Source organism: Psammomys obesus, unplaced genomic scaffold (assembly GCF_907164565.1).
Source record: "Psammomys obesus unplaced genomic scaffold, mPsaObe1.curated_primary_1811, whole genome shotgun sequence".
NCBI lineage: Eukaryota > Metazoa > Chordata > Mammalia > Rodentia > Muridae > Psammomys > Psammomys obesus.
The window spans coordinates 3611294-3627103 of NW_026596166.1; the positions used below are offsets into that span (position 1 = coordinate 3611294).

Genomic DNA, 15810 nt, shown 5'->3' on the forward strand with positions numbered 1-15810 from the left:
GGGGTTCTTTTAAAGAATTGTCTCATCAGGTTTGCTTTGAACTATGTAGTTTACCCTTTGCCTCAGTGCTCCCATTTGGGAGCTTTATCTTCCAATTTCACCCTTACCCTGAATCTTCTCTACCTTAGAAAACAATATTTTGACTGACAAATATAGCAGTTCTTAGCTCTGACTGCCAGTGATTCTGTGGTTTTAAATTCTCACTGTAAATTTCTTAAGAGAGATACTGATGGTACCTCAGCAATGGCTGCTGCAGTTACTGGAGAGCCAGCGCTACTACCTTTGGATGAGCTCCAACCGGCCAAAAGAAACCCGAAGTGTGAAGACAAGTGACAATGAATCAATTGCATGTTTGCACATAGAACTAGATGGATGTTTATCTTGATGCCCTTTTCAGATAAACTACTTAGAAAATGTCTTTTCCTCCGCTGTGTGAAGCCTATGAATCATTTAAATTTAATTTTTCATTTAGCCCTTCTTACATTACATTCTTACAATATTAACTTGGACATGATAATACCTATTGCAGGATAAATGAATGCTTCTGGTTGCTTATAAAGAACAGCAGAGGTTTTATAATTTGCTTAGGTAGCCAAATCCATCACAAAAGGTCTAAAGAGGGTTAATCCAGAGTGGAAAATGTTTAAGTAAAAGAATGAAGAGAGATGACAGATAAAATTCCTGATTAATATATTAGAAATGACTTGGGGAATAAAAATGAACGGATTTCCAAAGAGGAAAAATATGCATAAAGTGTTACCAGTAAATTTACAGTAGAAAACTGCTTCCTAGACCACTACAGGTAGGGACTATAGGGGAAATTCAGGTTTTACTATTTCCACAGTAAAGGAAATATTGCCAACTGTACTATAATGGTTGCTCAGCATAAAATGTCATGTGTGAGACAGGATCAATGCTGTGAAATGTTTATATCCTTTTATCTAAGTAGTTCAAAGTCTGGAAACCTAGCTTGAGAAAATAATGTAGGTAATTTAGACATACTTCTTGTTGTTATTTATAAGAGTAGAGCATTGAAAATATCCTAACTATTCAGTATTAGGAAAATACTCGCTCAAGTCATCACAGCAGGTTCACACATTGGGTATACAGTCATAGCTATGCTTATATATCACCATCAAAAGACTGAAATAAAGACATGGGGAAAGATGTTCTAAGCAAAAGGAGACCTAAAAAAGGCACCTATACTTCTATCAGCTTAGACTGCAAGAGAAACAGTTAAACATAACATAAAATGATATTAATTCTCAAGAGGTTATAAGAATTATAAAGCTGCCATGTACCTATAATGTGAATTCAAGACTAGTATGGGCTACATAGTAAATTATTATCTCAACAAAACCAAACCAAATAATAATTATCAATTATAAATATTAGATCAAAGAAATAAACAAAGCATCAAAGATTAGAGGGAGAGATAGCCACAATACAATAATAACAGGAGATGTCATGACCCTCATTGAACCTTGGCAAGTTCCAGACAAATCAAGTTAGAAAAGAAGAAATAGGAGGGCTAGAGAGATTACTCCGCTGTTAAAAGCACTTGCTGCTCTTCCATAGGACCGTATAGTTCCTACACCCACAATGGCTTGACTCAAAACTGCCTGTAACTCCAGAATCTAACACATTCTTTGAGACTCTGTGGGAACACACACGTTACACACATGGACTTGGACTGTGCTTCATTCTAAATTGATCTAGTATGTTTAATGTCTTATGTTCAAAAGCAACAGAATAAGTATTCTTCTCAAATGCACACAAAACATTATTCTGAACAGAGTCTAAGTAGGGCATAAAACAAGTAAAAAAATTTAAGATTTTTTTTCTGTTCACAATAGTATTTAATAGAAATGAGTCACAGAAGCAGTCTTAGAAAACTCACAGGTATGTAAAAATTAAACATAATACTATTGAAATAATAGGTAAAAGAAGAAGCCAAAATATCTTGAAGCAAACATGGGAATCCATTAGGGCAAAATGACCAGACGTAGCCAAAGCAGTCCTGAGAGGGAGGTTCACAGCAATAAATCACAGCAATAAACCACATCAACAAAGAGGAAAGCTCTCAAAAAGACAAGCTCGTTTTGTGGTTCAAGAAATGAAAATCAGAACAAACCAAGAAAAACTAAGATAGAGGAAACAACTAGGACTAAGACATAAATAAAACATATATTTAGAAAAATGAGTGAAAGATCATGTTAAAGTTTGAGTTTTTGAGAAGATAAAATCAACAAACCTTTCAGACTCATGAAGAAACAAAAGGAAATTCAAGCAAATTCAGAAAGGATGAGGAAACATAAAACTGGCCAGTGAGGCTTCTCAGTGAGTAACGGAGCTTAACATACAAGCCTGAGTTAGATTTCAGGAAGTGACATACAGGTGGAAGTTGTCCTCTGACCTCCATATGAAAGCTCTTTCACAGGTGTGCTCTAACACACACATCATATACTGCTGCTGCTGCTACTAATAATAATAATCTGACACAATTAATAGTAATACTATGGAAATACAAAACAAAACAACTAACCATGAAACTACAAATTGGGTAACCTAGAAGAGATGGATGATTAAAAAAAAAAAATCAGCTCACCAAGACTAAATAAGGAAAAACAGAGAATCTACACAGAACAATACCATGTAAAGATATTGAATCAGTAATAAAAGGGCTGCCATCAAAGTTTCACTGCTAAGTTCTACCAGATATTTAATGTTTGTTATTAAATATCAACTTTTGAAAACTTTTGTTTATTTGTTTTGAGACAGAGAATTGTTACATAGCCCAGAATGGCCTGGAACACACTTAGCTTTTGAGTGCTATAGATAGCAGTTTTCTAAACATTTAATGAGGTCAGCAATGCCCTAACAGAAAAGCCACTTAAGTCATTACAAGAAAATTACACAGCAATATTCCCAATGGACAGAGATACAACTTCTATAAAATACTAGCAAACTCAACAGCTCATCTGAAAAACATGAACAAGTGAGATTTGTCCTAAAAATGCAAGAGTGGCCTACCAAACAACAGTCAGTAAACACGATCCATTACAATAACAGAGGGAAGAACAATAAAAATCCCACGTGACTATCTCAAATGATACAGACAAAGCATTTGACAAGATTCAACATCTGTTCATGTAAAGCTCTCAAAAACTATTAGATGAAATATATGTCAACATAATACAGGCCATGTATGACAAGCCCACAAACGACATCATACTGAATAATGGAAAGTTGGCCATTTTTCCTCTAAGATAAAAAATAATAAAATAGGCTAAGACAGGAGCATTACAATTTCATGCCAGCCTGCATTAATACTGGCAGATATTCCTCCTGTCACAAACAAACAAACAAACAAACAAACAAACAAACAAGGTATTCAAACAGGAAAGAAATATGTGAAATATTTGTTTGCTGATGGTATGGTCTTATAATTAGAAAACCCTAGGAGTCCACAAAAAGTCTTAAAACTGATTGATAGATCCAGTCAGGTTATAGGTTATAAAAGAAACATACAATAAAAAAAACCCAAACAAACCAGTAACATTACTATATGCTAACAAACTAATCCAAAATGAAACTAAGAAGCCAAGCCTATCTATAACAGCATCAAATAAAATACTTAAAGAGTTAATTTAACCAAGTAGGTGAAAGCTCTAGTGATAAAGGAAAAAAAACTTAAAACCATATAAAGTAACATTAATGTGTATGACCTAACTGAAGATATGCAAAATATTAACATTTTATATGTTATCAATAAAAAGTTGTTAATAAGAAAAACAGTTCTAATCCAAATTCAAACACATGAAAGAAATGGTGCAAGGCATGAAAACAGAATTAGAATCAATAAAGAAAACACAAAATGAGAAAACTCTTGAGCTGGAGAACTTGGAGAAAAGATCAGGAACCACAAAAGTAAGCATCACCAACAGAATACAAGAGATGGAAGAGAGAATCTCTGGAGCTGAAGACACACTTGCAGAAATTGATACTTCTCTCAAAGAAAAAGTAAAATCAGAAAAGTTCCAATCACAAAATATCCAAGAAATCAAGGATGCTATGAAAAGACAAAATCTAAGAATAATAGGAATTGATGAAAAATAAGACTCCAGGCTCCAAGGTCCAGAAAATATTTTCAAGAAAATCATAGAAGAAAATTTTCCCAACTTAAAGAAAGAGATGTCCATAAATATACAAGAGGCCTACAGAACACCAAATAGACTCGACCAGAAAAGAAACACATCACGTCACATCATAGTCAAAACACTAAATCTACAGAACAAAGAAAAGATATTAAAAGCAGCAAGGGAAAAAGGCCAAGTAACATATGAAGGTAGACCTATCAGAATCACACCAGACTTCTCATCAGAAACTATGAAAGCCAGAAGGGCCTGGGCAAGCATCATGGAGACTCTAAGAGATCACAAATGTCAACCCAGACTACTATACCCTGCAAAGCTTTCAATCAACATAGATGGAGAAAACAAAATATTCCATGACAAAACTAAATTTACGCAATATTTATACAGCAAACCAACCCTACAGAAGATACTAGAAGGAAAACTCCAATCCAACGAAAACGAATTCACCCAAGAAAACAGGGCATACAAATAATATCCCAACAAAAATGAAAAGAAAACAAGCAATGAAACAGGGTAAGATCATCGACTCCATTACAAAAGGAACTAACATGCATTGATCAATATTATCTATCAATATTAATGGACTCAACTCACCAATAAAAAGACACAGGCTAACAGAATGGTTACGGAAACAGGACCCAACATTCTGTTGCATCCAAGAAACACACCTATGCAACAAAGATAAACACTACCTCAGAGTAAAGGGCTGGAAAAGTGTTTTTCAAGCAAATGGTTCCAGAAAACAAGCTGGAGTAGCCATCCTAATATCTAATAAAATAGACTTTCATCCAAAGTTAATCAAAAAAGATAAGGAGGGCCACTATATTCTCATCAAAGGAAAAATCCAACAAGAGGACATCACAATTTTGAATATCTATGCCCCAAATACAAGAGCACCTACATTCGTAAATGAAACAATATTAAAGCTTAAATCATACATTGATCCTAATACCTTAATAGTGGGAGACTTCAACACCCCACTCTCATCGAGGGACAGATCAACCAGACAGACACCAAATAGGGAAATAAAAGCACTCACAGAATCCCTAAATCAAATGGACCTAATAGACGTCTACAGATCTTTTCACCCAAACTCAAAAGAGTACACCTTCTTTTCAGCACCACATGGAACCTTCTCCAAAATAGACCATATAGTTGGTCACAAAGCAAGCTTCAACAGATAAAAAGGATTGAAATAATCCCTTGTATACTATCTGACCACCATGGACTAAAGCTGGACATCAACAACAACAGAAACAACAAAAAGCCGACACGCACATGGAAACTGAACAACTTACTACTCAATGACAGCTGGGTCAAGGAAGAAATAAAGAAAGAAATTAAAGACTTTCTAGAATTCAATGAAAATGAAGGCACAACATACCCAAATTTATGGGACACATTGAAAGCAGTGCTCAGAGGAAAATTTATAGCACTAAGTGCCTACAAGAAGAAATCCGTAACATCACATACAAACAACTTAATGGCCCAACTGAAAAACCTAGAAAAAAAAGAAGCAGATACATCCAAGAGGAGCAGACGGCTGGAAATAATCAAACTAAGGGCAGAAATCAATCAATTAGAAACAAATAAAATTATCCAAAGAATCAATGAAACAAAAAGCTGGTTCTTTGAGAAAATCAACAAGATAGACAAACCCTTAGCCAAACTAACTAAAAAGCAGAGAGAAACTATCCAAATCAGCAAAATCAGAAAGGAAAATGGGGACATAACTACAGACACTGAGGAAATCCAAACGATTATTAGGTCATACTACAAAAGTCTATATGGTACAAAATTTGAAAATCTAAATGAAATGGATAACTTTCTTGACAGATTCCATCTACCAAAATTAAGTCAAGATCAGGTAGAAAGACTGAATAGCCCTATATCTCCCAAGGAAATTGAAGCAGTCATTAACAGTCTCCCCTCCAAAAAAAGCCCTGGACCAGATGGCTTCAGCGCAGAATTCTACAAAACCTTCAAAGAAGTACTAACACCAATTCTCCTCAAACTATTCCACAAAATAGAAATAGAAGGAACACTACCAAACTCATTCTATGAAGCCATAGTCACCTTGATACCTAAACCACACAAAGATCCAACAAAAAAAGAGAACTTCAGACCTATCTCTCTTATGAACATTGATGCAAAAATACTCAATAAAATACTTGCAAACCGAATCCAAGAACACATCAACGATATCATCCACCATGACCAAGTAGGCTTCATCCCAGGAATGCAAGGGTGGTTCAACATACGGAAATCCATCAATGTAATCCACCACATAAACAAAATGAAGGAGAAAAACCACATGATCATCTCCTTAGATGCTGAAAAAGCATTTGACAAAGTCCAACACCCATTTATGTTTAAAGTCTTGGAGAGATCAGGGATACAAGGCACATACCTAAACATAGTAAAGGCAATATACAGCAAGCCTATAGCCAACATCAAACTCAATGGAGAGAAACTTAAATCAATCCCACTGAAATCAGGGACAAGACAAGGCTGCCCACTCTCTCCATATCTCTTCAACATTGTACTTGAAGTCCTAGCCAGAGCAATAAGACAACTAAAGGAGATCAATGGGATACAAATCGGAAAGGAAGAGGTCAAAGTGTCACTATTCGCAGATGATATGATAGTATACATGAGCGACCCCAAAGATTCAACCAGAGAACTTCTTCAGCTGATAAACACCTTCAGCAAAGTGGCAGGATACAAAATCAACTCAAAAAAATCAGAAGCCCTCTTGTATACCAAAGACAAAAAGGCTGAGAAAGAAATTAGGGAAACAACACCCTTCACAATAGCCACTAATAACATAAAGTACCTTGGTGTGACTCTAACCAAGCAAGTGAAAGACCTGTTTGAGAAAAACTTCAAGTCTTTGAAGAAAGAAATTGAAGAAGATCTCAGAAGATGGAAAGATCTCCCGTGCTCATGGATTGGTAGGATTAACATTGTGAAAATGGCCATCCTACCAAAAGCAATCTACAGATTCAATGCAATTCCCATCAAAATACCAAATCAATTCTTTACAGACCTTGAAAAAAAGATTCTCAGCTTCATATGGAGAAACAAAAAACCCAGAATCTCCAAAACGATCCTGTACAACAACAGATCATCTGGAGGTATCTCCATTCCCGATCTCAAGCTGTACTACAGGGCAACAGTAATAAAAACTGCATGGTATTGGCATAGAAACAGAAAGGAGGATCAATGGAACCGCATAGAAGACCCAGAAATAAACCCACACACCTATGAATACTCAATATTTGACAAAGAAGCCAAATCCATTCAATGGAAAAAAGACAGCATCTTCAACAAATGGTGCTGGACCAACTGGATGTCTACATGCAGAAAAATGAAAATAGATCCATATTTATCACCCTGCACAAAACTAAAGTCCAATTGAATCAAGGACCTCAACATAAAACCAGATACTCTAAATCAGCTGGAAAAAAAAGTGGGAAACAGCCTAGAACTCATTGGCACAGGAGACAACTTCCTGAACAGAACACCAACAGCACAGGCTCTAAGAGCAACAATCAATAAATGGGACCTCATGAAACTGAAAAGCTTCTGTAAAGCAAAAGACACTGTCATCAAAACAAATAGCCTACAGATTGGGAAAGAATCTTCACCAACCCTTTATCTGACAGAGGGCTAATATCAAGTATATATAAAGAACTACAGAAGCAGAAAAGCAACAAACCAAGTAATCCACTTAAAAAATGGGGAACAGAGCTAAACAGAGAATTCTCGAAAGAGGAACATCGAATGGCAGAGAAACACTTAAAGAAATGCTCAACCTCATTAGCCATTAGGGAAATGCAAATCAAAACGACCCTGAGATTTCACCTTACACCCATCAGAATGGCCAAGATGAAAAACTCAAGTGATAGCACATGCTGGAGAGGTTGTGGAGAAAAGGGAACCCTCCTCCATTGCTGGTGGGAATGTAAACTGGTTCAACCACTCTGGAAGTCAATCTGGCGCTTTCTCAGACAACTAGGAGTAGTGCTACCTCAAGACCCAGCTATACCACTCCTAGGTATATACCCAAAATTTGCTCAAGTACACAACAAGGACATTTGTTCAACCATGTTCGTAGCAGCTTTGTTTATAATAGCCAGAACCTGGAAACAACCCAGATGTCCATCAACAGAGGAATGGGTACAGAAATTGTGGTATTTTTACACAATGGAATACTACTCAGCAATCAAAAAGGAGGAAATCATGAAATTTGCATGCAAGTGGTGGGATCTAGAAAAGATCATTCTGAGTGAAGTATCCCAGAAGGAGAAAGACAAACTTGGTATATACTCGCTTATATAGACCTACAAGACATGATAAACATAATGAAATCTACACACCTAAAGAAGATAATCAAGAAAGTGGACACAGGCGAAGGTGATTAATCCTCATTTAGAAAGACAAATGGGATGTGCATTGAACTTATGACAGGAGTCTACCACAAAAGGCATCTGAAAGACTCTACCTAGCAGTGTTTCAAAGCAGACACTAAGACTCATAACCAAACCCTCGGCAGAGTGCAGGGAATCATATGAAAGAAGGGAAGTTAGTATGATATGGAAAGGATAGGAGCTCTACAAGGACCAAATATATCCGGGCACAGGGTCTTTTCTGAGACTGACACTCAACCAAGGACCATCTATGGATATAACCTAGAACTTCTGCTCGGATGTGGCCCGTGGTAGCTCAGTAACCAAGTAGTTTTCCAAAGTAAGGGGAACAGGAACTATTTCTAACAGGATCTCAAGGGCAGGCTGTTTGACCCCCACCCCCCCAGGGGATGAGCAGTCTGTTAGGCCACAGAGGAGGACTTTGCAGCCAGCCCTGAAGATACCTGATAAAACAGGGTCAAATGAAAGGGGAGGAGGTCCTCCCCTATCAGTCGACTTGGAAAGGGGCAGGGAGGAGACCAGGGAGGGAGTGTGGGGTTGGGGAGGGAATGAGGGAGCGGGATACAGCTGGGACACAGAGTTAACAAAATGTAACTAAAAAGAAAAATAAAATTAAAAAAAAATTAAAAAAAAAAAAAGAAAAACAGTTCTTTACTCAAAGTGACCAGCAGATTCAATGCAATTCCTATCAAAATTCTAATTCATTTTCCATAGTGGAAAAGCAGCCTACAATCTATAGAACCAGAAAAGATCTAAATCTCTAAAGCTATCTTGGGCAAAATTCTACAACCTGGAGGTTTCACTCTTCCTGATTTCAAAGTATCTTACACAGCTGTTGTAATCAGAATAGTGTAGTGTTGGCATAAAAATAGACACAATGACTAGTGAAATGGAAAGCTCCAAAATAAACCAGAGTATTTATTGTCTGATTTTCAAAAAGAGAAAAGACAGTTTGTCTAATAAATATAGTATTAGGAAAATTGGATATCCACAGATAGAAAAATGAAAATAAACCCTTGTCTTATATCAAGTTAAAATCAAACAAAATACTAACTCAAAAAGGATAAAAGACTTCAGTGGAGACTGCAAACTATTTCAATGACACCCGGAAAAAGCTCCATGAAACTGGTTTAGGCAATGATGTCATAGACAAGACTCTAAAACCTCAGGCAACAAAGACAAAAACAGCAAGTAGAATTTCTTCAAACTAAAGTGTTTCTGAGAAGCAAACACACCGTAGAGGCAACCTGGGGAAATGTACACACATTATGTACTTGATAAGGGGTTCAATTTTTAAACTGTATGTGGAAAAGAATATGAAAAGTGCTCATCATTTCTGAGCACCACAAAAATGCAAATTAAAACCATAATTTTATGGTTTATGAATAAATCCTTCAGATTGGCTTTTAACAAAAAGACAGAGGGTAACAAGTGTCACTCAGGCTGTGGTCCAAAGGAATCCTAGGACACTGTAGAGAGAGCATAAACAAGCATTGACCTTAAAGAACAGAACTCTCTCAATGCTAAAAAAAAATAGAATTACCATATAATCCAGCATTCCCATTAGAGGACTTATATAAAACTGAAATCAGCAAGTAAAAAAAAAAAAAAAAAAAAAATCTCTCCATTTCCATTTTTATTTCAGGAGCCAAGATATGGAAGCACCTTATAAGGCCACCAGGGACAAATAAAGAAAATCAATCTCTCTCAATCTCCCAATCTCAATCATTCTTTCTCGCTCCCCTATCTCTCATACACACTACATATATATTCTTAAAAAAGAAATTGTCATTTTTTGACAAAGTTGATAAAATCCAAGGGCATTATACTAATAAAGACAAATATTATGTATTTTCAATCTTAAATTGAATCCAGAGTGTCAGTTTTATGAGAGTAAAAAGGTGGCTACTGAAAGTCAGAGGGAACACAGGAGAAGGGAGAAAGATGGGAAAGAGTGAGCTGCTGACCAAATTTTCAGACTGTGCAGTAGTGAGTTTTAAATGATCTATGCAGCTCATGGCAACCAGTTAATAACAATGTATACTATTGCTAGAACAGGTTTTTCCCATTTTTATCACACACACACACACACACACACACGTTACTGATGTGATGGGTGTTAATTAACTTGACTTTCTACAATGTATACATAGTTCAAACATCACACTGCACCCCACAAACATAGAGAATTGTTACAAATAAATAAATAAATAAATAAATAGGCCTTTTAAATGACCTAAGAAGATAGATTTAATGTTACATTAAATGAAAAAAGTTCAAATTATGCTGGATCCTAACTGAGTAGGGCTGGATATAATCTGTTGGTACAATGCTTGCCTGGCATACAATAATCCCAGGATGTGATCCCGAGCAACACTGAAACTGGATGTGGTGGCACAGGCTTGTGATTTTAGTACCAGGAGATGAAAGGTGGAAGCAGAAGAACCAGAAGTTCAAGGTCATTTTCAGTTACATAGTGAGTTTGAGGCCAGCCTGGGCCACAAGAGGCCCCATCTCAAAAAACAGAACAAAAAATGTGACTATACAAAGTTCTGACTGGAAAATGTCATTACTTAAACAACAGATGTCACAGGATAATGGCATTGTGGGTAGTAGTTTTCCTATTCATGAATATCCATGTTTTCTAATGGACACGAATTATTTTGCCAATCAAGAGAATAAAAGGCTTGTGATGCATTTAGTAACAAGTCAAAAATAGACAAAATTAATAACCTTTCTTTAACGAAGTTACAAATTGTATCTAGCGTTTTTAAATGGATGAGCATGGTGAACTATTCCTACTTGTGTCTCTGGTATATCTGAATACTAAATTGAAAACTGAATGTTTTAGAATTTGTGCTCAATTATGGTCACTTATATTAACTTAGTCTTATATTTGGCTGATGAGGTTTCTGGCTATGAATACTCAATGACTTGTGGAAATGATAGCTGCATTTTAGGTCTTTTTCTAAATCTTTCTTTCCTATGCCCAACAAATAGAAAAAAAGAGAGTAAGCAGTATACTAAACAGAAAAACAGTTTAAACAATTAATTGTTAACAAAATGTTTTCAAATGGATGATACTATAATAAATTCAGTATTTACTGGGCCCACACAGAGCTAGCTTTTGCATCAATAATGCACTGGATGAGACAGAAGTGCACCAGTATTCAGCCACACAACAAGCGCATGCAGAGGAGAGATAGACTCTACGCAACGCTTAGGGATGATTTTTGAGATGGTATCTGAGCAAAGCTAAGACTGCATTTTTCTCTTTTTCTATTTTCATATATACTTAATGTACCTTTTACTTACTTTACTGACCAATTTCCAGTTTGGATCAAGGCTTTGTTTATGTGCTTCTTAATACTCTGCTAATTCTACAGTAGTTTTACTAGCACCATATTCTCATTGTCTCTTCCAACCCTAGAATAGGGCTTTCCAACAGTGTACCATGGCTTGATGGTGACTATCTACATACTAAGGAAAGAAGCTTCAGAGTGAAATGGACCTCACTAGTACCTTGATCTGGGAACGTCTCAGTTTTTAGAACTGTGAGACATGAACTTTTGTTATTTCAGCCCCAGTCTATGAAGTTTCATTTAAGGCAACTCTAATATGTTAAAACAGATTCTGGTATCAAGAAGTATGGGTATATGTGTTTGATGATGACTGCTTGTGATGCTACACAAATCAATGGTCTAGTTCACTTTAGATTTCTTATTAAAGTACATCAGATGTGGCTAATAAGGTATGGCTTGATTAGATTAACATGTGCACAAGTCTTTGAATTTTGGAACCCATTAGCTAGCAACAACAAGAATTCCAAGTTCCCACAATCAAGGATTTTTTCAACTAAAAGAGATGATCCCACTACAGAGCCACTTACTTTGTCTTTGCCTCCTTTAACAGAGAAGGGTCATCAGTGGCCAGATATACTCTTTTCTTATCCACTTTCATCCTGCGTGAGAGAAGCTGGAAATGTTCTTCAACGTGTACCATGTACTCCTCGATGGGATGGAAGGCTGCTTCTGTTCCCACTTTGTCAGTGCGCCTGACATGGACTCTGGGGAAAGGCGGAGAGCGTGCTGATAATGTGCTGGCACTCAATTAGCATCCCCAGTCATGGTGGCACTGGGGCATGTTAAACCAATTTGTCATTTATCCCACCAAATAGAAAATATAAGATCATTTCAAAATATTTCACAAATGCTTTAATATAGTTGCATGTTGAATAGTACAGAGCAATATGAAAGGCAAGTAAAAGTTCTGAGAAATACCGTGTCACAGAAAAAATACTTGGCTTATCAAGAATATTTGGGAGACTGGCAGCAAAATACTCACCAACTTACCATGAAAAAAAAAAAAGATTTAAGTTTTAAGGTTTTTTGTTTGGTTGGTTTTGGTTTTTGAGACAGGGTTTCTCTGTGTAACTTTGGCTATCCTAGACTCTTTTTGTAGACCAGGTTGGCCTGAAACTCACAGAGATCTTCCTGTCTCAAGTGCTGGGATTAAAGGCGTGTGCCACTGCTCCTGGTTTTAAGGTTTTTGAAATCAAAATTGTAACAGGATTCAAAGCTTAAAAGACGCTGTTTGTAATGTTCTGACACCAAGGCTTATTTATTAACTTTTTCTTTCATTTTACCTTGTAGAGTGACTACAGTTTTAGCTCACCGAATTTAAAGTCATCCAAGGAAACACAAACCCATATGAACTTTTCCTAAATTAACACAGGGAAGCCTTTTAAAGATATTGGCTATTTTATGTTCACGAAACCATTATTGCCTTTGTGTGTGTGTGTGTGTGTGTGTGTGTGTGTTTTGTCTATCAAATGCAAACAGAAACAGTTTTCATTTGTTGTAGTGAAGAAAAAAAAACGCAATGTTATATAAGGACAGACTTATACTGTCCTACAATGGCTAAGCCATTGATTTCCCAGCATTCACCCTGCTCCTTAGTGTTGCCAAAGGCCATGGTTGTGTCTTGACTCTGGAGTGAGTGCTGGAGTATACTGGAGTAACTGTGTCACTCCATCTTCATGTTATTTCTTCCCTTGTATCTAAGGAAACTAGACTATATGGACTATAGTCCGGATGTGGATTTGATCACAGGAATACCTATTCTGTCATTTTTTTTCTTTCCTATATTCTTCTTATTGACTTTTTTCTCTCAGGAAATTGGACTTGTTTCTTGTGCTCTATCATATGAAGTGGGACAGGGAGAATTCGGCACACCGAATTTCAACTAAGTTTCAGGGAATGAGCCCTATTTAATATTCTGATTTCACTATGTACTTCCTTAACACTTAAAATAGGGGTCAGTAACTACATATAAAGATTAAGAGATGAAGAAAAATGTGGAGTAGGAAATATAAAAATAAAACAAAAAGCTTCATAAAAAAACTGAGAGGGAGAGACAATGGAAGAAGAACATTGGAGAGAGCAGAAAAGCACACAGAGCCATTTGCCTTGCTGCTCTAAGTGCACGAAGGGAGAACAGTCTCTAAGTTCTGGAATCTTTTTTCCTTGGTGGAAGTAGAACTATTAAGTTATATAAAATTTACAGTTAAAGGTAAACATATAGAACTACTTCTATATATTACTGTTTGGGGGGGGGGAATAGATTCTTACCCAATAACTGGATGTTTGAAGCCAAGCTTCTTGGTGGCTTCTTCTATTTCCTTTTCCAGCCAAGGTTGTGGACGGATCAAATATTTGACAAATTGGGATACCCACCACACTGCAGGGTCACCATGGACTCTTACAAGTCGATCTGCAAGGTCTTCTGGAACAGCCAGGGGTAAGTAAGGAGGACGAGGATGTAGGCTGTCTACAATGGGGAGCTCGACCACTTGAACATTTTTGTCATTCACTTCACCTAACGGAACATCAAAACACAGCATCACTATGCTACGCTTCTCACATACCTACCATGCAGCAGAACTCACTCGGAGTACTTTCCCCTTCAGAGCAACTTTGCAGAAGTATTATGGCTTTCACTTTATAGAGGAAGTCAAGAATTTTGCCTATGGTACAAGAGCAAAAGTGACAGAGCTGAGCAAGCCTTTCAAGGCTATGGCCTTTCTAAAACTTCCTGTTATGCTGTCACAGTTAGGACGATAACTGGCATCCAAAGCATGTAACAGCCATGTGGCTCATAGACACAAGCAGCTACTGAGTTCGTGTTTTCTGTTTGTTTGTTTGTTTGTTTTGTTATTACTGTTTTTGAGTTTTACAGTAAGTATATTCAAACTTCTAAGCTTCTTATTATAGCAAACGACCCTTGCATTTCTTTTGTAACAGACACTGGAAATAACAAAAGATTACAATTATAAATCAAGCCATCTGTATTGTTTTGTAGAAAACAATAGAAAACTAAATATATTTTTCTTGGCTAACTTAGATTTACTATATATTCAATTATGATAATAAAAACTTGTTCCTTATTTATCTCGATAGTAAAATTCAGAGATTAGATAATCATTTTTACAAACAATGACTGCTTTCAGAATTCATTTTGAATTCACCATTGCTACTTGTGCTCTACTAAATTTACAATGTAGTGATTTAAAAAACCACAATTGACAGTACCTCATATTTTACACATTAAGGATTTCCCAGTAATAAGTAAAACCAAAATACTACACAGAAAAAAAAATTCTGAGTTATAACTTTAATAATAAAATATTACCATAAATATAGAAAATAATTCTACTTAAGATGTTGTCATGATCACAGGACAATTAAGGAAAGAATATACTTGTAAAAAATAAGCCTACATACAATATGTTGAAGGTATATTCACCAGGATTAAACAGTTTGTTTCTGTATGTGTATGTTCCCATATATATGTAAATAAATTAAAATGTTTTAAAATAAATTATCTCGAACATAGCTAATAAAGCTAACTGCATAAGTATTTTAAAATCAGTTCAGTAGAGCAACGATTTAAAATCTTGGTAATATTCTATTTCTCTGCTATGTAAAATCATTTCAAGATTTTGAGAACAAAGTCCCTAAAATATGACATCCATAGTATGAATGAATAGTAATAAAATTTTTAGCGTTAGCATGGCAGTTCATCTAGTATGCCAACTAAGAAAGAACTAAGCACACTACAATTAAGAGTGTGAGGGGAAAATGAGACACATTTTAAATTAAGTTGTATCAATCTCCCTTAAGAAAAGAAAATAAGTGGTGGTTTCCCTGATATGGAATGAT

At 36.1% G+C, this 15810-nt stretch overlaps 1 protein-coding gene across 3 annotated transcripts in view; it reads right to left on the minus strand.

Moving 5' to 3' along the window:
- Fut8 (fucosyltransferase 8) overlaps positions 1–15810 on the minus strand; it is a 230500-nt gene that overhangs the window by 15066 nt on the left and 199624 nt on the right. For all 3 annotated transcript variants that reach the window (XM_055595342.1, XM_055595341.1, XM_055595343.1), the window contains 2 exons: positions 14221–14467; positions 12480–12656 (listed from right to left, as the gene is read on the minus strand). In XM_055595342.1, the coding sequence (XP_055451317.1) occupies positions 12480–12656; positions 14221–14467 (424 nt within the window). The remainder of the gene's footprint in view (positions 1–12479; positions 12657–14220; positions 14468–15810) is intronic.